We start from the raw sequence: 22351 nt of genomic DNA, 5'->3' as shown, positions 1-22351 counted from the left end.
AAAAGTGTGGGGAAAAACTAAGTACATTTAATAACAGTGGTTAGTCATACCTTCTGGTCTGTTTCTGGCATATTTCTGCTGCACACTTAAATAGCCACTTGATGGACCAGATTATGGTCATTCAGAATTGGGACTCTAAACTATTAAAAATTTAAATGCACGTGAAATTGTCCAGGTGTGAGCAGGAGCGAGAAGCTGCAGGCAGATGGGTCACAGGAATACAGGAGGGGCAAATTAGGAGACGGGAGCTAAAATGCATTCAGGAAATAGACAAACCCAAATGGACATATAAAGGCAAGTATGTATTAGCATCAAGGAATTAAGGCGATAATCATGCAGGAAAAAATATACCAGCAACAACAGACAGGTACAGTGCAAAAGAGTTTCAAGAAATATGAATGATGATTATGCAACCAGAAAACATACCAGCAATGACAGACAGGTACAGTGTGAGAGAGACTCAGGAAATATGAATGGTGATTATGCAGCCAGGAAATATACCTGAGAATGAAGCAGATAGATTGTCAGATTGACAGTAATGATGGCATTGAAGCATCTACTTCAACTTGTAAAGGAAAACACACGCGGAGGAGCCAGGGGGATACAGATATCACCCCGCTGTCACAGATAAAAGTAGGCTATAGGTTGGGTATAGCAGTTAGCGTATGTGTCACGTACCATTTCTTATCACTTGTGGATGGAGGGAAACTCTCGTATCCACAGGCACCTTCTTAATTTCTAGTTCGTCGTCACACGCGATGTGATGTGGCTTCCATGGCAGAACAACAGATTGTAAGCTTACCAGCAGGGCCCTCATTCCTCTTGGCATATGTTGATTTATGTGATTGTTATGCTGTAATGTCTTTTGTCTGTACAAGACCTCTCTAAAATGTAAAGTGCTACGGAATATGTTGGCGCTATGGAAAGAAAATTATTATTTATTATTATCTATAAAGAGAGTGATGTTTCTGGTAAATTTCTACAGCACAGTTAAAGAGCCACACTTATGGATCCACACCACTTTCAGTTTATCATTTTTAAGAACTTGTCTGAAACCATGATTTAGGTAGAATTTGTGCAGAAGTATGGAATATTATGAAAGGATCAGAAACTTTCAAGTACTACTATACAGGAACTTTGAACCACGCATGCTCAGTGGATTACAAGGTAATAAGTAATCCAACTCCTTGTACTTGTAAGAAATAGACAAAGGCACCAATGATCATGGAATAAATAAATGAGAGATCAGCAGAAACAATTTTAATTGGCATCACATGACCCACATTAAGAATGGGCCATACATTTACTTCTACAATGCATGTTCAATTACAAAGTGGTTTAAAAGGATATGTTTGGACAAATAGGGGATAGAAAATTGGTCTCTGAAATCCCTTTGTATCCATCATTAATAAAACAACGATATACTAAAGGTTTTATAGCTATTTTGTAATTTAATTAGGATGTCCACTACTTTATCATTGATGACCTATCTTTAGGTCTGGCACCTCCCCCAATCAGCTACTCTCTGTGCCGATGGCTGCTAGCTGGAAATGCTCAGTCATGGAGCTGCTCTGTCTTCACATAGTGGCTGTGGCTGGGTACTGCACATTTGCCTCCTATTCGAGCCCCTGACCAATCAGACATTGATGACCTATAGGTCATAAATAATAAAGAAGTGCACAACATCTTTAAAGTAGCAATTATTTTGACAAAAAGGCAATGAAGACCTGTTGATGTATGTGATTATTAAACTACCCTCATATCGAGACATGGGGCAGCAAGTGCCCTAGTCCGCTGGCTCGAGACCGCATGGACCAGGGATCATCTCACTGAATGTCCGCTCTCCTTTTACTGTGGACATAACTCTACTCAGACAACACAGTGTGAGGGTAAAACAGTGTGGTACTAATTTATTGAACTACCAACAAACAATAACATATAGAATAGTCCAAGAAAATACCCAGGATGGTGCAAATTACAGAGTCTCATACTTCTGCTGACTCCCTAGGTTAAGAGCATCTGTGACTGCATAGTTTCCAGGGCCGACTATCCCCACCTGGAGAATGCACAGAGAGGAGGAAACAAGTTTAGGAAGCTGACAGTCCATTGAGGTATTATTCTAGTTGACAGGAGGGTCAGCACCTGGCATCTCCAAACATCTCCATGGAGCCAGGTGACCAGTGGGTCTGAAGCCTGGCGTTCCCAAATGTATCAATGGGGATCAGGTGACAGATGAGTCCAAATCTTTACTACCCCAAATGTGTTCATAGGCTCAATGATGGTCGATGGATCAGATCTGTATTCTTCCAGCTGGGGATGTGGTCTCCTAAGCTGGCATCCTGTAAAATGTCAAATCTGTGTCCCTATTGATGGGGCCATAATTTGGCAGCTATGCTGTAGAGTGTTAGTGGCTGTGGTTTTGTAAAGATTCTCTGGTTCTTTAGATTTCTTGGATGTCTGGATATCTTGCTACAGAGGCATATCCCTTTTTATAATTCACAACTGTTCTTCAAGGCATCATCCACAGGTCAAGAGGGAGGAGTGATTAAGTCAACCCACATTGATTATTTATAGTTTAACCTTCAATATTGTAGATTGTAAGCTTGCCTTGTAGATTGTAAGCTTGCGAGCAGGGACCTCACCCCTAATGTCACTGTTTAAATTGTCTTAACTTGTACTGAATTTATTGTCTGTACATGTCCCCGCTTAATTGTAAAGTTCTACGGAATATGTTGGCGCTATATAAATAAAAAATAGTATTATTATTATAATATTTGAAAGTAAACAAACTGCATGGCCTGGTATAATGTGTAATCAACATATCATCAAACATCTTTGTTCAGTGGACCTACATCCCTGTTTTGTAAAGATAACAGTACAATAAACTGTAGGGTCTGATATAAGAGGTAAATAACAAACATTTATCAATTTACAAATATTAATTCAACCTACAAGAATAGTCAACATAAAGATAAGTCTATGCCTCCTGACTTACTGAAAATAGACGTCTAGATAATTTAATAACTATTTTTGTAGCATAAGGAAAAAATGGTGTACACTCTGGTCTAAGAGGCGAGGTGCTGGTGGAATGGACTGTTTAAGTCCCAAAATCAAAGAGTCATAATTCACCGCACACTCTACTAGAATGTATGCAAAAATTAATCCAAGTTTATTCAGCAATTCAATGTCCAAAATGATAGTACACTACAACTGAAAAAATTCAACCCTCCAGGGTCTTAGTCATGGGGTTATTTGTTATCAGATATAGAAGAAGGATAAGGCAAGAGTAGAGGTGAAGAAGCCCCTTTGTAATTCCCAAATACTTGTGGTGATAATAAAGGTCTAACATTGGTAGCCGTCTGGTTCATGGAGCATCTTGTGTTGGGGGCTGTGTAGTGGCTGAGTAGCGGCGCTCCCATGCCTTGCTGTATGCGCTGGCCAATGTTAGACTTTTATTATCACCACCAAGTATTTGTTTTTGGCACCTATTTTGGACATTGAATTGTTGAATAAACTTGGATTAATTTTTGCATACATTCTAGTAGAGTGTGCGGTGAATTATGACTTTTATTTGTGTAGCATGACTGGTTTAAGCATATAAGCAAAATTTTAAAATTGCTAATTTTTAAAAATTGTCATCAATTCCCAAATGTTATAATAAAATACTCAAAACCTATTTTTCCAAATGTATAACTAACAAAGTATAATATGTGACCAAAAATCATTCTCAGAAGCACTGGGATATTTTGAAACATTCCAGTTTTATTACCATATAATGTGACACATGTGTGATTTGAATAATAGTGCTCTGTCATTAATGTCAAAATTAAATAAACACTGTAGAGAAACAGAGCAGACAGGATAGTGATACCTTTATAAAAAGATAAAATAGATCCAGGTAATTTGCTCACTTGAGCAAGTTGTGTAACCACAACTCCTGTGAAAGCCCAATATCAATTGCTGCTGCCCCGTGGCTGGGGAATGAACTGCACCATGAAGCTTGAGGGTAAAGAAAATTCATTCCTTGGGCTGCGCTAACTGAAATGAAGATCCTTGATCCAATAAGAGAAAGAAGCTGTTTTAATTCCACAACGCATTTCCATGCCTGACTGTCGTCTTTCTAAAGTGTAAAGACCAACGTCAACATTGGCTTTGTCACTATATCTTAAACACCTTTTTACCCTGCAGTATTGTAGATTATGGTAGCTTGTGCGTAACAGTATATTTTTTTTACATGTTTTTAAAGTGTTAGTTTTTCAAATTCATAATTTTGGAAAATAAACAATTTCAAATAATTCCAGAAACCTCTTATGTTGTTGAATCTTTGCCATTATATTTTCTCAGGGTAGGAAGTCACCCCAAGCTTACAGGTCAATTACCATCTTTTATTGATTGAATGGCTACAAAAAACAATATTGTTAAATGTCTTTTCAGAAATCTACAGTGCTTGAATTAAATCATTTTAAACAACATCTTTGGATTTTTTTACATCGGTTTTCTATTTAATTGCCTTTTTGATGTGATTGCTTACATGTAATTTTCCATTATTGTTTGCAGAAATATGATATTTGAAAGGTTAGCTTGTTTGAAAAAAGTGAAAGATTAAAAATGATATGAAAAATAACTTTCTAAAAGGGTAATGTGATTTTTTTTTTTTAAATCTATATTTTTTATGTATTTAAGTACTAATATCATAGCAATCAATGTGCTAAAATATTTCATTTGGACACAGCACCGATGAGTTGGGAATTCTACGTCTACTATGAAATACTTTCATTAAATATTATTATATAACTAAAATATCCCAATAGGAATGCTATTATATTTCTGATATTTTTTACTTACAGTAAAAATGTAAAACCATTATTAATTTCTTGTACTAAGAAAATGGGAACTGTTGGGAATTATGTAAAAGTTTGTCACAGAAAACACTGTTTTTGAGAGTGCAAACAAGGAAATATCAAATGAAAGCAGAAAATCTTTATTCCATCTTTGTGCATTAATACAGGCATTTTCAGCTACATTTCATTATTTTCCGTGTTTTCTAGCACCTATACACACAGAGCAGAGTAAACAATCGAGCAAATCCAGAGGCAGGCATTTTAATTAACTTACCAAGTTTGAAGGACATGTTGTGTTTACTTTCATTAATTAGACTGTACAAGAAAATGGATGGAATTGTACATAGACATTGAAATTAAATTTGTTGTGCACTGAATTAGCCGAAATGGAAATGTTATTTGCAATATAGTATCACCAGCATAGGATGGAATTGGCGAAAGAGTTCAAGTGATTTCTTGTAATGTTATTTCTATCTTTGTCAGACATGTTATGACACAATGTTACATAACATAACATAACATTTTGCAGAGCCAAATTGTAATTACATAGTCTCTAATATACAGTATATACCATACTGTATAGTTTAAGATGGGTGTGTAAAAATTCTGCCAAGTAAGAACACTTCCAAAAATAGGAGTGCTGGTAGTTAATTTTACAAACTGCAAAGCAGATTAACAAAAAAATACCCATATGCTATAATTTCCTGGTATCCTTATTCATTTTTACCTTGAAGATAGTTGTTAATGAAATTAGCTGTATGTTAAGAGTATTTATTTGCTGCAGAATTCTTTTGGAGCCAATTAGATGCCTACTTGGATTTATTGCATAATGGATAAGTATTTGCCTGCAATACTCACCACTTAGGTACAATCACACTGGTGTAGATTCTCTCTTGCGAGAGAATTGGGCCAATTATGGTAATGAAACTCAGATCATACCTGTGACGGGATATGCGACAGAGCAGAAAGAGACACCAGGCCGATAAACAATCCAACAAGATTTATTGGAACAAGGAATTGGGACAATGCAAATTAAAGTAATTTTTCAGCATCCACAGTGAGTCCACAATAAGTCCACAGAAAGGAAGTAGATCCGGGGGCGCCACCCGGCAATCCGACGCCTGGGAAATAGCAATAGACCTTGAGTGAATTCAATAGATCCAGCAGATGAGGGGCACAACACAGTCCCATGTGGCAGCTTACAACAATACATATGGTCACAGGGATCTCACCTCAGCCTAAGATCCCCGCTCTTCCCAAGTCACCACACAATTGAATCAGCCAACACATGAGTCTATTGTTCTGTGTCCTGGGATCCACCCCTCCATCGAGGAGGGCTCCCCCTACTGGTTGTTGACTCCAGCCTGATTACATGGCAATCCAAGGACACAGGCCAGGGGAGGGACATGCTGTTACAATACTGTCAAATTTTGATCTGAGTGTCATCTGAGTGTGATCCAATTCTCTTTTGTTAGGAGTATTGTAGCACAGGTGTGGAGAAGACTGAGAACTTAATTTCTCCATCTTCTTCCTTACCCTTGTGTGAGTACATCGGACTGCCCTTGCATGATATCCGAGTGCTATCTGATGTTTCAACTCACACCACACAGACTTGAATTGGTGAGTGTGATCCAAATATCAAATGCTGTGATTATTTTCTCACTATGAATCGGCATGATAAAATAATCAGATATCTGTGCTGCCCTATAGTATAACACTAGGCCTAGTGCTATCTGATAACACACTGCATACAGCTCAGCCATGATATATGGCAGTGTAAGCGTACCCTTAGGACATGAATATATGGATAGCATTGAGTACTATTGATGCAGTCAGCGGCCAAGGAAACTTAGTGCAGCAGATAAAGAACACATCATGTTTACGACCCTTCAAAATCAAATTATATACAGCAGTGCCATCAGTTTAGACCTGGCAGCAACCAGTGTGGAAAAGCTACAAACATCTACTGTTAGAGAAAATTGGTTTTCATTGAGGAATTGCAGCCAAAAACAATACTATTAACATGGAAACAATGGCAAAGACTCAACTTTGTGGAAACGTTGTGGAATGATGAGGCAAAACTTTAAATATTTTACTACAACACAAGACAGTTTGTTTGCCCAAGGGCTGAGAGTGTTTTCAGGTTTCTGTTAAGCACATAGGACGTTGCAAATTTGTGGCTGCATTTCAGCAGAGTTTGGGATTGAATGAAGATTAATGGTATCCTCATCACTGAGAAATACAGGCAGAATGATGATCAGTATGTATTGCCAATGCCATCAAGGAGGATCATAATTTGCTCCACATTCATTCAGCTGGACAATGACCCCGAACATTCAGCCAGTTTTCATTAATAACTCACAAAATTGATATAAACAAAGTTGTCTGGAGCAACTTCACTGCAGAGTACTATCAAGATATTTTTCCACACCTGCCTAAAAATGTTGGACGGTACTGTGTGCGTGTGTGTATATATACGGTTTTCTCCTTATAGGTATATTTTTGAATAAAATGTAAATTCTTCTTTTATTCTGTAAACTGCTGACAGCATGTCTTTTTGTGGAATAACCATGATTTTCATTCACTGCTTTCGTGCGTCTTGGCATGCTTTCCACCAGTCTTTCACACTGCTTTTGGGTGACCTTATGCCACTCCTGGTACAAAAATGTAAGCAATTCTTCTTTGTTTGATAGCTTGTGACTATTCATCTTCCTCTTGATTACATTCCAGAAGTGTTCAATGGGGTTCAGGTCTGGAGATTGGGCTGACCATGACAGGGATTTGATGCATCCACACCTTGATTGAACTAGCTGTGTGGCATGGTGCATTGTCCTACTGGAAAAAACAGTCCTTAGAGTTGCGGAACATTGACTGGGCAGAAGGAATCAACTGTTTTTCCAGGATAACCTTGTATGCGGCTTGATTCATATGTCCTTCGCAAAGAACAACCTGCCCAATTTCAGTCTTGCTGAAGCATCCCCAGATCGTCACTGATCCTCCACCAAATTTCACAGTGGGTGCAAGCCACAGTGGTTTGTACGCCTCTCCAGGTCTCCGTCTAACCATTAGACGACCAGGTGTTGAGAATAGCTGAAAATTAGACTCATCAGATATTACCTTACTCCAGTCCTCTATGGTCCAATCCTTAAGGTCTTTGGCAAACTTCAGTCTGGCTCTCCTTTGCTTCTCATTGATGAAAGGCTTTTTTCTACCTTTAAATGACTTGAGTCCTGCGTCTAGGAGCCTGTTACGAACTGTTCTTGCCATGCACTTCACCCTAGCTGCCATTTGCCATTCGTTTTGTAGGTCACTTAATGTTATCTGTTGTGAATTCTGTTGTCGAACTCCCTCCTGTGGTCGTGAATGGTACTTCGGCGAGTTCTGTCTATGGGCTCACTCTGGTGGCTGTGAGTGAAGCTGCTGCTTCTGAGGTTCCTTACACAGGTGACGTGGTTTATCCTTTGGTTGACTGCTCTATTTAACTACTCTCAGATCGTTACTCCATGCCAGCTGTCAATGTTTTTGCATTGGTTCAGTTCGCTCCTGGATCTCTCTGGTGACCTGCCTTCTCCTGCAGAAGCTAAGTTCCTGATAGTCATTATTTGTTCATTGTTTTCTTGTCCAGCTGGTTTTCATGAATTTTTCTTGCTAGCTGGAAGCTCTGGGATGCAGAGTGGCCCCTCCGCACCGTGAGTCGGTGCGGAGGTCTTTTTTGCACACTCTGCGTGGTCTTTTGTAGGTTTTCGTGCTGATCGCAAAGTTACCTTTCCTATCCTCTGTCTATTTAGTAAGTCTGGCCTCCCTTTGCTGAAACCTGTTTCATTTCTGCGTTTGTGACTTTCATCTTTACTCACAGTCAATATATGTGGGGGGCTTCCTTTACCTTTGGGGAATTTCTCTGAGGCAAGGTAGGCTTTATTTTCTATCTCCAGGGCTAGATAGTTCTTAGGCTGTGACGAGGCGCCTAGGTCTGGTCAGGAGCGCTCCACGGCTATTTCTAGTGTGTGTGATAGGATTAGGGCTTGCAGTCAGCAGAGCTCCCACATCCCAGAGCTCGTCCTGTATGAGGTTTAACTATCAGGTCATTCCGGGTGCTCCTAACCACCAGGTCATAACAGTTATCATGCGGTTGCTGAGTGACATTTGAATAAAATGACGGTCATCCCTGTCAGTGGAGAGACATTTTCACCCTCTGCCGGTTTGTAGATTTGTTGTCCCCAATGTCTGCTTGACCTTGTTGTAATGGACTGCAGTCTTAGAAATTTAAAGGATGGAGGCAATATCACGCTCACTGAGTTCCTTTGCTAGTAAAGCCAGAATTGAGCCCTTCTTTTCCTTACTCAAGACTTTTCTTTTCAACTCCTTTGGCATGGTTAAAAGTTATTTTTTCATTCCTATTACTTTTGGGATATTACTAGAACTTGTTTTGCCATTCAGCTTGTCCTATTGCAAGAGGATTGTGAACACCACAGAAGTGTTTTTTTCTATACTTTCCTTTGTTAAATAAGATTTGGTTCAGGTGACCACCTAATCAGAAGCACATTATGTAGAATGAGGTGTACTCTGGTTGGAATTCAACTGAGACTGAAATGGAATTGCTAGAGACAAAAAACCTGAGAGCACTACTAATGGTTAATATATGGGATCACTAACCACACGCTTAAAAATTTTTGTGAGACCAAAGAGAAGAAAGTAGCGTGTAAAGGTAAGGATCTCCACAAACAGTATAACAAATAAAAATATTAATTTTATTAAGACAATTAAAGTTAAACAAGCCACAAACAAGTTAAAAACAATAAAAAAACACAAGGGTAACAAATGAACAACAGTGTGGAGGGCCTTGTAAGAGACCTTCCTCCACTATGCATCGGGAGTGTGTTATGATAAAACACACTAGGCTTCTCAGGATGGTAACCAGAGCTAATGAGGCTCACCAGGACAAATCCTGCAAATTAACATATAGCAAATGTTATGGCTAAATCCAATCATGGTACCAAAGACAAAAATAATTCAACAGGATAAGGCCTGCAGACTCACAAAATATAGTGAAATAATAATAATGATTAAGTAAATAAGGCTTATACCCCCACTAAGGGCAGTTCAGTAATCCTGAGAGATGATCAAAAAAGATAAATGACCCTCTGGGAAATAAACAAAGGGTTAAAGGAGGGAAAAGAAAGAGTAAGGCTGCATAAGACCTGTTGGATCCTGGAGAAAGAAAGTAACTCGGTCACATCATAGAGGAAGGGGAGAAACAAACTGGATTGGAATGGCTGTCAGACATGTAGAGAAGCTGATATTTATAAAACTGTGCAGTGGTCTCCTAATTTTTGCCAGAGCTGTATGTATATATATATATATATATATATATATATATATATATAGCAGCAACGAAATGTTTATCATTTTTCATTAAAAAAAAGTGTGAGTTCAACTGTTCTCAGAGTCAACTGTCACATGTAAAAAAGAGAAAGAAGGTTATGAAACAGTTGACAAACCCAGCAGTGGATGACCAGGGAAAACTTCCTCCAAAGTTGATCACACTATTAAGAAACAATCAGCATCTGATGTTCATAAAATTGCTGTTTAGATTTCACCCGAAATAAAAGAAGAACATGGGGTCAAAGTGAGTCGCCAAACTGTGGTGCGATGGCTAAGAGCAGTAGGGTTGAATGCACGATTTCCAGTCAAGAAGCCTTTTATATCTGCAAAGAACTGGAAGGTATCACTTGAGTTTGCCAAAAAAACAGACAATAGAAAAAGTCATAATGGTCTAAGGTGTTGAGGTCGGATTAAACAGTTGAAAAGTTCAATCTGTTTGGCAGTGATGGCAAGCACTACATATACCGCCCAAATGGAAAACGTAATGATGTAGTGTACCAAACACCTACAATGAAACATGGTGGTCGCAATGTCATGGTTTTGGGATGCTTTTCTGCATCTGTCATTGACCCTGAGCATGGAATTGCTGGAGATATGAATGCTACCATGTATAAGGATATACTGGAGAATGTAATGCTGCCACATGGTAAAACAAAAGTAGGAAAACAATGATCCTAAGCACACATCCAGTTTCGTAAAAAATTGGTTAGCCAATAAAAATGTTTGCCTGTTGTGATTGCCAAGCCAATCATCTGATTTAAACCCTATAGAGCACCTGTCACGTTGTTGTGTGATCCGGGACAAGAGGCTCCTTCCCTGTCCCTAATGCTAGAGGGTGCCCCAGCTCTCCCTGTTCCCCATGTTACTTCTGAAGGTTAAGATTCGGAGGCCACATACCTTGCCTTATCTCCTGAATCCATCCTCCACCTGTACCCTTCCATCACCAAGGGAAGAGGTGAGTTGCAGTGCACACCATAGTACACCAACCAGATGAGCAAGGCAACAAAAACAGAGGAAAAAGAAAATAGGCATACAAATATATTCTTACACATAACAGAGGTATGCATTGGAGAGTGAAGGATGTTGTAAAACTAAAGTAGGAGAAGAAAAGAGATTGTCACACTCACAAAACCAAGCAACGGTCACAGATAAATCCACCAAACGCCTCCTCCAATAACCACCAACTACAATCCTCCCAGTCATGAAGCATAAGCTATCTCTGACGATGTGTGTTAGTTAGGACCCAGATAATCTAGAGGATAGGAGTGGCTAACAAGGAACAGCTGAAATCCTAGCTAGCAGAGCCCTCAGCTGAGCAAATTAACCCCTGCACTGCCAATAGAAATTTACAACATTTAATAAGAAGGTGAAGTGCTTCTTATTCAGCGTAGGTGTGGGAGCAATAAGACATTGCAGTCTTCTTGTTCCTCTATAGGTGGTAAACCCATGATAGCACCTTTGGGATAAGTAAGGATGATGAGTTGGAGCCCGTGACCATTGCAATAAAGATGAATTGTTTGCAGATGTGCAGATGGAATGGAGCAAGAGCTCTTAAGATATCTTGAATAGCCTTGTGGCTTCAATGCCTCATCAGTGTGGTGCAGTAATTAACCCCTTTCTGACCTCAGATGGGATAGTACGCCCAAGGTCAGATCCCCCGCTTTGATGCAGGGCTCCGGCGGTGAGCCTGCATCAAAGCCGGGACATGTCAGCTGTTCTGAACAGCTGACATGTGCCCGCAATAGCGGCGGGTGAAATCGCGATTCACCCACCACTATTAACTAGTTAAATGCCGCTGTCAAACACAGACAGCGGCATTTAACTACCGCTTTCGGCCGCATGGCCGGAAATGCGTACATCGCCGACCCCGGTCACATGATTGGGGGTCAGCGATGTTTCTGCATAGTAACCATAGAGGTCCTTGAGACCTCTTTGGTTACTGATGCCGGCCTGCTGTGAGCGCCACCCTGTGGTTAGCGCTCATAGCATGCCTGCATTTCTGCTGCATAGCAGCAATCTGATGATCGCTGCTATGTAGCAAAGTTGTGCCAGCTTCTAGCCTCCCATGGAGGCTATTGAAGCATGGCAAAAGTTTTTTAAAAAAGTTAAAAAAAGTTAAAAAAATAAAAAAGATATAAAAGTTTAAATCACCCCCTTTCGCCCAATTCAAAATAAAACAATAATAAAAAAAAATCAAATCTACACATATTTGGTATTGCTGTGTTCAGAATCACCCGATCTATCAATAAAAAAAAACATTAACCTGATCGCTAAACAGCGTAGCGATAAAAAAATTTGAAACACCAGAATTACTTTTTTTGGTCGCCGTGACATTGCACTAAAATGCAATAATGGGCGATCCAAAGAACGTATCTGCACAAACGTGGTATCAATAAAAACATCAGCTTGGATTGCAAAAAAATAAGCCCTCACCCGAACCAAGATCACAGAAAGTGGAGACGCTACGGGTATTGGAAAATGGCGCAATTTTTTTTTCTTTTAGCAAAGTTTGGATTTTTTTTTCACAACTTAGATAAAGGAGGACCTAGACATGTTTGGAGTCTATGAACTCGTAATGACCTGGAAAATCATAATATCTGGTCAGTTTTAGCATTTAGTGAACCTAGCAAAAAAAAAAACAAGTGTGGGATTGCACTTTTTTTGCAATTTCACCTCACTTGGAATTTTTTTCCCATATTCTAGTACACGACATTGTAAAACCAATGATGTCTTTCAAAAGTTCCCACAAAATAATATTGATGGAAAAATAAAAAAGTTATGGCTCTGGGAAGGAGGGGAGCGAAAAACGAATACGGAAAAACGGAAAGCCCAAGGTCATGAAGGGGTTAAAGCAGGTTATTACGCTACAAAATACTCAGCTATGGCATTGTTAGCAATAAATTACTTCTCTATGTTGTGATCAATAAATAGTATATGCAAAACTTTAGGCAGTCTGTTTTCTTTAATAATTAAATTACCATAACTGTATTCTAAAGCATTTTGGCTAAAATGAATGTCTTTCAAGTGACATGCACTTTCAATTCATCACCTGGAAAATGTCATCACAACAACCAGACACGATAGAAGTAGTTACACTTAAAAAAAAATAATTAAAAAAGCAAAACTTTTAGTTGCTACTGTATGCACCTATGTATCTCTCTCTCTCTCCCTCTATGTATATATATATATATAGAGAGAGAGAGAGAGAGAGAGAGAGAAGAGAACAAAAAGCAGCACAAAAACTAAATATTTGTGGGGTGCAAAAAACATCCCCCAGGTTTGTACCAAACCAAGTAATGATATCCAAAAAAATGGAGGCAGCACACCGTGATTGGATCAATTCACATGCAATTTAATTGCCCATAAGGCGACGTTTCAGTCCAGGAATAATGACCTTTCTCAAGCCTGCGAAAAGGTCCACATTCCTGGACCAAAACATTGCCATATGGGCAATTAAATTGCATGTGAATTGATCCAATAGTGGTGTGCTGCTTCTACTTTTTTTTAGATATACAGTATTTTGCAGATTATAAGATGCACCCCAAATTTTGGGGAAAAAAATAGGAAAAAACCCTTTTTTTAATAAAATGGTGGTGCTTCTTGTAATCCATGCATCTTGTTGCTTACTGGGGGTGGTGGCTGTGGTGAAGTGGGGTCCCAGGGTTGCTGCTGGAGAAGGCAAGAGTGGAGCGTTGCTGCAGGCCACAGGCTGGGATGAGGAGGTGTTTGGATGTGCAGTTCAGCGCGCCCCTGCGGGTTTTCAGTGCTGCGGGTGTTTGGTGGTGTGGGGGTTCGGCCGACATCTTGTGAAAGTCCAGAGCCCCCACAGTTGCATGGTTTCCTATGCGGTGGACTGGACTCTCAGAAAATGTCTGCCAGTTGGGAGTGGAACATGCACAGATGGAGATCTCGGCACCAAGATCTTGGGAGATGAGATCTCAGCGTTGATATATATATATATACATATACTAGCTATTGAACCATTTGTACACCTGGGTAGAGAGCATATATATTGGTATATGGTCTTCATCCTGGTATGTGCTGCTTCCATCCTGCACCCTAATCCTGTCATGTGGTGCTACCATCTTGCGCCCCCATCTAGTCATATGCTGCTCCCATCCTGTGCCCCTTCCTGTCATGTGGTGCTCCGATCATGCGCCCCCATCCTGACATGTGATGCTCCCATCCTGCAACCTCATGCTGTCATATGCTGCTCCCATCCTTTTCCCCCATTGTGGTATGTGCTGCCTCATCCTGGTATGTGCTACTCCAATTCTGCGCCCCCATCCATGTCATGTGGTGCTCTCATCCTGCGTCCCCATTCTATAATTAGCTGCTCCCATCCTGCGCCCCATTCTGTCATGTGCTGCTCGCATCCTGTGCCCCCATTCTGTAATGTGCTGCTCCCATCCTGCACCCCCATCCTGTCATGTGGTGCTCTCATCCTCCATCCACATCCTGTCATGCTGCTCCCATCCTGCGCTCCCATTCTGTAATGTGCTGCTCCCATTCTGCGTCCGCATTCTGTAATGTGCTGCTCCCATCGTGTGTCCCCATTCTGTAATGTGCTGCTCCCATCCTGCACCCCCATCCTGTCATGTGGTGCTTGCTCTCATCCTGCATCACCATCCTGTCATGCTGCTCCCATCCTGTGCCCCCATTCTGTAATGTGCTGCTCCCATCCTGCACCCCCATTCTGTCATGTGCTGCCCCCATCCTATGCCCCATTCTGTAATGTGCTGCTCCTATACTGCGCCCCATTCTGTCATGTGCAGTAAAAAGTCACTGGCTTGCTATGCTGATGTATTTTCTACAGTATATATATTCAGTAGAAAGTGGCTGGATTGCTCAGCTGATGTATTTTGTATATAGATTCATTATCTAAAAATGGCGCCGGAAAGCGCAGACTGCGCAGGCACCGATTCCGGTGCCACAACTCTCCTGGGCCACAATCCTCATCCCGGATGCATAAGTTCCAAAATGGCACCTGAAATGTGCTATGCGCATGTGCCATTTCCGACAGAGGATTCATGTCCCGCCCTCCAGCCCGAAGAGACCCCATGGCAATACCATATAGGTACCTATATACCTAAGTATAAGCCAACCCGAGTATAAGCCGATACCCCTAATTTTGCCACAAAAAACTGGGAAAACTAATTGACTCGAGGATAAGCCTAGGGTGGGAAATGCAAAAGCTGCTGGTAAATTTCAAAAATTAAAATAGGCACCAATAAAAGTTAAATTCGCTGAGACATCATTAGGTTAAATGATGTTTTTGAATATCCATATTGAATCAGGAGCCCCATAAGTTGCTCCATGCAAAATACGCCCCATATAATGCTCCATAAAGTTCATGATGGGCCCCATAAGATGCTCCATACAAAATACACCCCATATAATGCTCTATATAGTTCATGATAGGCTCCATACAAAATACGCTCCATATAATGCTCCATAAAGTTCATGATGGGCCCAATAAGATGCTCCATACCAAACTTGCCCCATATAAAAGTGCACAAAGGTTAATAATGGCCCCATAAGATGCTCCATATTAAAATATGCCCCATATAATGCTCCACAAAGGTTAATAATGGTCCTATAAGATGCTCCATAGCATATTCTGACCCACGTGCTGCTCCGTAAAGGTTGATGGCCCCATAAGATGCTCCATAGCATAAGATGCTTCATAGCATAATATGCCCCACATGCTGCTCCATAAAGGTTGATGGCCCCATAATATGCTCCATGGCATAATATTCTCCATATGCTGCTCCATTAAGATTGATGGCCCCATAAGATGCTCCATAGCATAATATGCCCCCGATAATGCTCCATAAAGGTTGATGGCCCCATAAAATGCTCCATAGCATAATATGCCCTTTATGCTGCTCCATAAAGGTTGATGGCCCCATAAGATGCTCCATAGCATGCTCCAGGCGACAGAGCATGCCACCAGCGCTGGAGCTTAAACACGAGCAAGGACCACTGAACTCCTTAAAGGCATAGCATGCCATCTACCCCATATATTAGATCATTTTGAACTGTTCTGAGGAAGGTCTACTTTGGACCGAAAACGTTCAACTGGTTCTATGTCTGGACGCAAAATAAATTGAATCTTTCATTTTCACAAACATTTGAGTGCCGAGTTATTCTGAACAATTGTCTTTAAGATGTCCAGTAGCATAATATGCTCTACATGCTGCTCCATAAAGGTTGATGGCCCAACAAGATGCTCCATAGCATAATATGCCCCATATAATGCCCCATTAAGGTTGATGGCCCAATAAAATGCTCCATAGCATAATATGCCCCGTATGCTGTTCCATAAAGGTTGATGGCCCCATAAGATGCTCCATAGCATAATATGCCCAGTATGCTGCTCCATAAAGGTTGATGGCCCCATAATATGCTCCATGGCATAATATTCTCCATATGCTGCTCCATTAAGATTGATGGCCCCATAAGATGCTCCATAGCATAATATGCCCCCTATAATGCTCCATAAAGGTTGATGGCCCCATAAGATGCTCCATAGCATAAGATGCTTCATAGCATAATATGCCCCACATGCTGCTCCATAAAGGTTGATGGCCCCATAATATGCTCCATGGCATAATATTCTCCATATGCTGCTCCATTAAGATTGATGGCCGCATAAGATGCTCCATAGCATAATATGCCCCCTATAATGCTCCATAAAGGTTGATGGCGCCATAAAATGCTCCATAGCATAATATGCCCTTTATGCTGCTCCATAAAGGTTGATGGCCCCATAAGATGCTCCATAGCATGCTCCAGGCGACAGAGCATGCCACCAGCGCTGGAGCTTAAACACGAGCAAGGACCACTGAACTCCTTAAAGGCATAGCATGCCATCTACCCCATATATTAGATCATTTTGAACTGTTCTGAGGAAGGTCTACTTTGGACCGAAAACGTTCAACTGGTTCTATATCTGGACGCAAAATAAATTGAATCTTTCATTTTCACAAACATTTGAGTGCCGAGTTATTCTGAACAATTGTCTTTAAGATGTCCAGTAGCATAATATGCTCTACATGCTGCTCCATAAAGGTTGATGGCCCAATAAGATGCTCCAGTAGCATAATATGCCCCACATGATGCTCCATAAAGGTTGATGGCCCAATAAAATGCTCCATAGCATAATATGCCCCGTATGCTGCTTCGGTTCAATTTAAAAAAATGACATACTCCCCTCTAATCGCCGGGGGAGAGGTGCCAGGGGCCTGAACAGAAGGGGACACCAGCGCAATATGGGGGTCATGTGCCGGTGCCGCCACTGGCTCAGGCTCCCCAACACTTGCGATATTCACCTGTCCCCATTCCACCGCAGTGCGCCGCTGTGTCTTCGGGGTCCTCTCACTGTGACTGTTCAGTCAGAGGGCGCGCACTAACCACGTCATTGCACTCTCTGACCTTAACGGCACAGCCAGAGGACGCAGAAGACACAGCATGGCGGTGGAATGGAGACAGGTGAATATAGCATGGCTCACCTTCCCCGTCATACTCACCCCATCCTGGCACGTCCCTGCTTCTCAGTCATCCCGGGCTGGCAGCGCCTTCCAGTGCTGGACGGTCACATGGTACCGCTTATTAAAGTAATGAATATGCGTCCATATTCATTACTTTAATGAGCGGTACCACGTGACCGCTGAACACAGGAAAAGCTGCGGGTGCCAAAAATATCGCAGTATGCGTTCAGTGCTTACGCATACCACGATCTCCTGTACTGCGTCTCTCCGTGGGGTCCAGACTGCGCAGGCGCGTCGCGTTTGCGCAGTCTCTAAAGGCTTCGGTCAGGGTGACGCTTCCAGCATTATATTATAGATTCTGTCTATCTTGCAGTAATAGCTATTTTGGACTTTGATTATTTACACATTTCATCATTGTTGTTTTTGATTATACATATTAATTTTCTTTATTTTTTATCTTATAGACTGCTCAAACAGTGCTCGTTGTTGTGGTGGTGTTTGGAATATCGTGGCTCCCCCATCATGTGATCCATCTCTGGGCAGAATTTGGAAGCTTTCCTCTCACTCAGGCCTCATTTGTCTTCAGAATAACTGCTCATTGCCTTGCTTACAGTAACTCTTCTGTGAATCCTATAATTTATGCTTTTCTGTCTGAAAATTTCCGAAAAGCTTACAAGCAAGTATTTAAATGTCAGATAGGCTGCGATTCCATGAAAAGTGATGCTAAGGAAATAAAAAGCAAAATGGAGACCCCACCCTCTACAAATTGCACTCATGTGTGACGGAGAAGACGACGATGGTCCTGCTCAGATTCATTAATGCAAGCCGCAAGATTTCAAAGCACAAGCATACTTGGCTGAAAATGCCACTACATTTTCTAGATTTATTGTAGCTGGCATCTGCTTCAGTTAGCTTACGTCCTCAAAGCTGCAATTGCTCATAGTACAGTAGGTCTAGAAAAAAGTGCAGTTCTATTTATCAAAAGAGATGAAAGATGGAGATCTTGATGCTTTTGAAGCTGTAAATTATATTTTTTATTATGTCAACATGTTAAAAAATAATGATTATGTTGCCAATTTAATGTTATCATCAATACAGTTTAGCTGGCTGCTGTGCTTTTAGCTGCTGTTACGCATTTGGTAAAGGCAGAAATTAGCATATTAACTGCATATTAGAGGAACGGTTGACACATTTTATGCATTTTTTTAGGGAAGCATGAAATTACTGTTTTGATTCTTAAAACCACTATTAGACTATAATTTGCTTTACTTATGAAAGCATCATTTGGATGCAAATGTTTTTGTTTACATGACATTAGCCTTATTTATTATTTTCTTTTTCAAACAAAATTATTTCACTTCCAATCAAGAAAGTATTACATTTAAAAAATGGAATAATGGAGTCATGAAAACTAACTTTAGTCTTCGATTCTTGTTTGATTTGTAAACTGGCCAACTGCTCAGAAAATCTATAATATTACACATTATAATAAGTGTCTTAACTTTGAACTGTAGCCACTAATTGTTAACAGGTAGCATTAGGGATGAGCTAATATGTTTGAGGGCAATTGAATTCTACAATTGAATATTAGTAGTGATGAGCGAGTGTGCGTCTTACTCGAGATTTCCGAGCATGCTTGGGTATTCTCCGAGTATCTTGGGCGTGCTCGTAGATTATGTTTGTGTCGCCGCTGCTGCTTGCGGCTGCTAGACAGCCTGAATACATGTGGGGATTTGCTAACAAACATACAATCCCTTCATTTGTTCAGGCTGTCTAGCAGCCGCAAATCATGCAGCTGCGGCGACACAAGCATAGTATACAAGCGCGCCCAAGCTACTCGGAGAACACCCAATCATGCTCGGAAATCTCGAGTAATGAGTATACGCGCTCATCACTAAATATTAAAAGATCCGCATTTGCCAAAATGCAGATTTTTTTTTTATCCACTCCTGCGCGGATACAGCAAAATAGCGTTAGCTGACCACTCTTTTTCTGAATCATAAATAGCCATCAACAAGTTTAAAAATTTGAAAAATTACTAATATTCATTTTCCCTCTGCTTCTCACCATCACTCTTCCAGTCCTTTCTGCTCTGGGTTCTTGGAAGACTTTGTAGAATATTAAGAGACACTAAGTTTGTGGAGAATAATTTCTCCGGAAATTGAATTTACTGGGAAAATCTGTGCAAACAGGCAAATTTGAATTTTGCTGCATTCCCCCACTTCTAGTAACCATCTTTTCCGTAGCCAAGGTTAGAACTCACTATTCTATGAAAATTAATTTCTAATACTTGTGATTACACATCAAAATTATAGCAAATTAATCACATTAAATTTAAAAAATAAATTTGGGGAATAAAAACATGCAGAGTTTTGGGTCGCATACTGACAAGACAGAATGTAAATTACGGGTGTAATCTTGTCATTATATTATGGCATTTGTAGATATAAACTGGTAGAAAATGTTTCCTAATGATACTGTCCTGAATTCTGGATTTTACAGTATATATAGGGAATGTAACCTACAATAACTTTCAGAAATTCAAGAAAATTGCATGTGAAGCATAGATTCTTTCCAGCAAGTTATATATTTTTTTGCAAAAAATTTATCTTTTTTTAATTCAAGTGCAATACTTGTGTCTAGTTACTCACATAATAATAATAATAATAATAATAATAATAATAATGTAGATCTATTAGTCTTAACATGTTTTGGACACATGTAATGTTTTATAGTCATACCCAAAACATAAGTGTTTGTCCTGATGAAGAGGTCATGCAGAACCTTGAAATGCGTTGACTTGTAAAGCCTGCACTATTAAATCTCTTTGATTTTATCTTGGTCATCAAGCTTTTATCAGCAGCACAACTGAATGACACCACCTTTTGCACATCGTTTTTCCTGTAGATTTAGCAGTGAAATATGTAATATTTGGCTCTAATTCCACTCATCAGTAATAAATTACATGTGCTTTAGACATGGTTCGGTTTCAGACCTGTGATGCTGTAGTTAATCAGACATTTCACTTTTTTACAGTGCTTCTCATCAAAACACTGTCTTACACATAGAGGGATTATTTAAGCTACATGCGCCAGAAATCTTCCACAATTTGCTAAAAAAAATGTATCTTTCATCACTTTTACCATATTGAATTTGAGTTTTTAGATGTCTCTTAGAACCTTGTCTAACAAGGAATGCAGCTTTGCTGAAAGGAGTGAGACTTAGCAGAAATGAGCGGGGAGCATGGTTTGAAACACAATACAATTCACCAAATATTGGGTTAAACGTCTTGGTACAACATTCTGGCATTAGTTAATCCAATTTAAAATATGTTTGCATGCCCATTATCTTTTCTGTTTGTCTTTTATATTTAGAATAGAAAAATGAAACAGATAAGCAGAAATTGCATCCAGTTCGAGTCCGTCAGGTTTCTATTTGATCTTTATTTTAAGAATTAGAGAAATGTATTCCATTAATATATAGGATGCAAAGTCTGTTTATATTCACAATTTGTCTGCTCTAAACATGACAGATAAATTAAAAATATAGATGCACATGTAAACACAACTAATGTACAAACTGCCAGGCAGGCCACACAAACATTGACATTCTAAAATTCTAATGTAGTGTAAGCAACTTGCAAGAGATCAGACAACTGTGGGGGAGGGGAGATGGTTGTCAGACACAGGCGGACTTCACAGACTGAATAAAAACATTGCTTATTACCATGTTTGCCTTCTTAATCTTTGTATATACAAAACTGAACCAGCATTTGTGTCTATAGATAAGTAAAAATTGACAGTGCTTCTTCCTCTGGACGCAGTGGACACTTGATTGCTGGTTATAGGTAAGGATCAAGAACTGTAGGATCGTAGGTGACCCAATCAGCTTTGCTATATAGTAAGGAGTCTGAAATTCCCATGTAACTGGAGCCAATATAACAACTCTAGTTACAGGGGAAATCATCAGCAAAAAAATGTAGTATGTTCAAATTCTCCCCCTTCCTTAGAAAATGGACATATATTACTTTTTTTTACATATTTTCCCAATATCCTAAAAAACGGACATAAAAATAAATACCCGTGTATCGGGAAAAAAGGCAAAAATTATTTGAATATCCAAATTAGAACAATATTTATAGTGTTGAAATGCTTATATAATAAAGCCCGAAAACCTGCCTGGTTAAGAAAGGGGGATCATGGCCATTCATGAACTGATTAAACAGCAGGAAGCACAAAGATAAATGTGATGTATTTTAAGACTGTTAGAAACTATTAAGAAATATTCCTCATTGTGCCCTCTTCCAATCTCCTCCAAATAGCAGTTTTCAAACCTCCTTTCCTGTATAATATTTACTACTTACTATTAATCAAACATTAAAAAGAACCAGCAGACAGGAAAAAAAAAGAAACTACAGGCTGCTGGTGAGAAATATGCCATATACCATTGTTTTATGTAATCCCATGTTATACTGATTTGTATATTTGTATATAGATGTCTATATACTCCCCATATATATATAAATATATATAATTACATTTGCAACGCAAAGGAGGAAAAGTTGTGGAATTATTTAAATCCCAGGTGGTGACCAAATGGAAATATTATTTTCAAAACCTCTTGATTTACTTAGTA

The 22351-nt window shown here is 39.8% G+C and overlaps 1 protein-coding gene across 1 annotated transcript in view; it reads left to right on the top strand.

The window, feature by feature from the left end:
- Positions 1 to 19439, top strand: part of GALR1 (galanin receptor 1) — a 704137-nt gene extending 684698 nt beyond the window's left edge. The window contains exon 3 of the mRNA XM_069728940.1: positions 18181 to 19439. Within this exon, the coding sequence (XP_069585041.1) occupies positions 18181 to 18498 (318 nt within the window). The 3' untranslated portion in view covers positions 18499 to 19439. The remainder of the gene's footprint in view (positions 1 to 18180) is intronic.
- The last annotated feature ends 2912 nt before the right edge of the window (positions 19440 to 22351 follow it).

This window comes from Ranitomeya imitator, chromosome 6, assembly GCF_032444005.1.
Source record: "Ranitomeya imitator isolate aRanImi1 chromosome 6, aRanImi1.pri, whole genome shotgun sequence".
Classification (NCBI taxonomy): Eukaryota; Metazoa; Chordata; class Amphibia; order Anura; family Dendrobatidae; genus Ranitomeya; species Ranitomeya imitator.
This window is presented reverse-complemented; position numbering and strand designations above follow the sequence as displayed.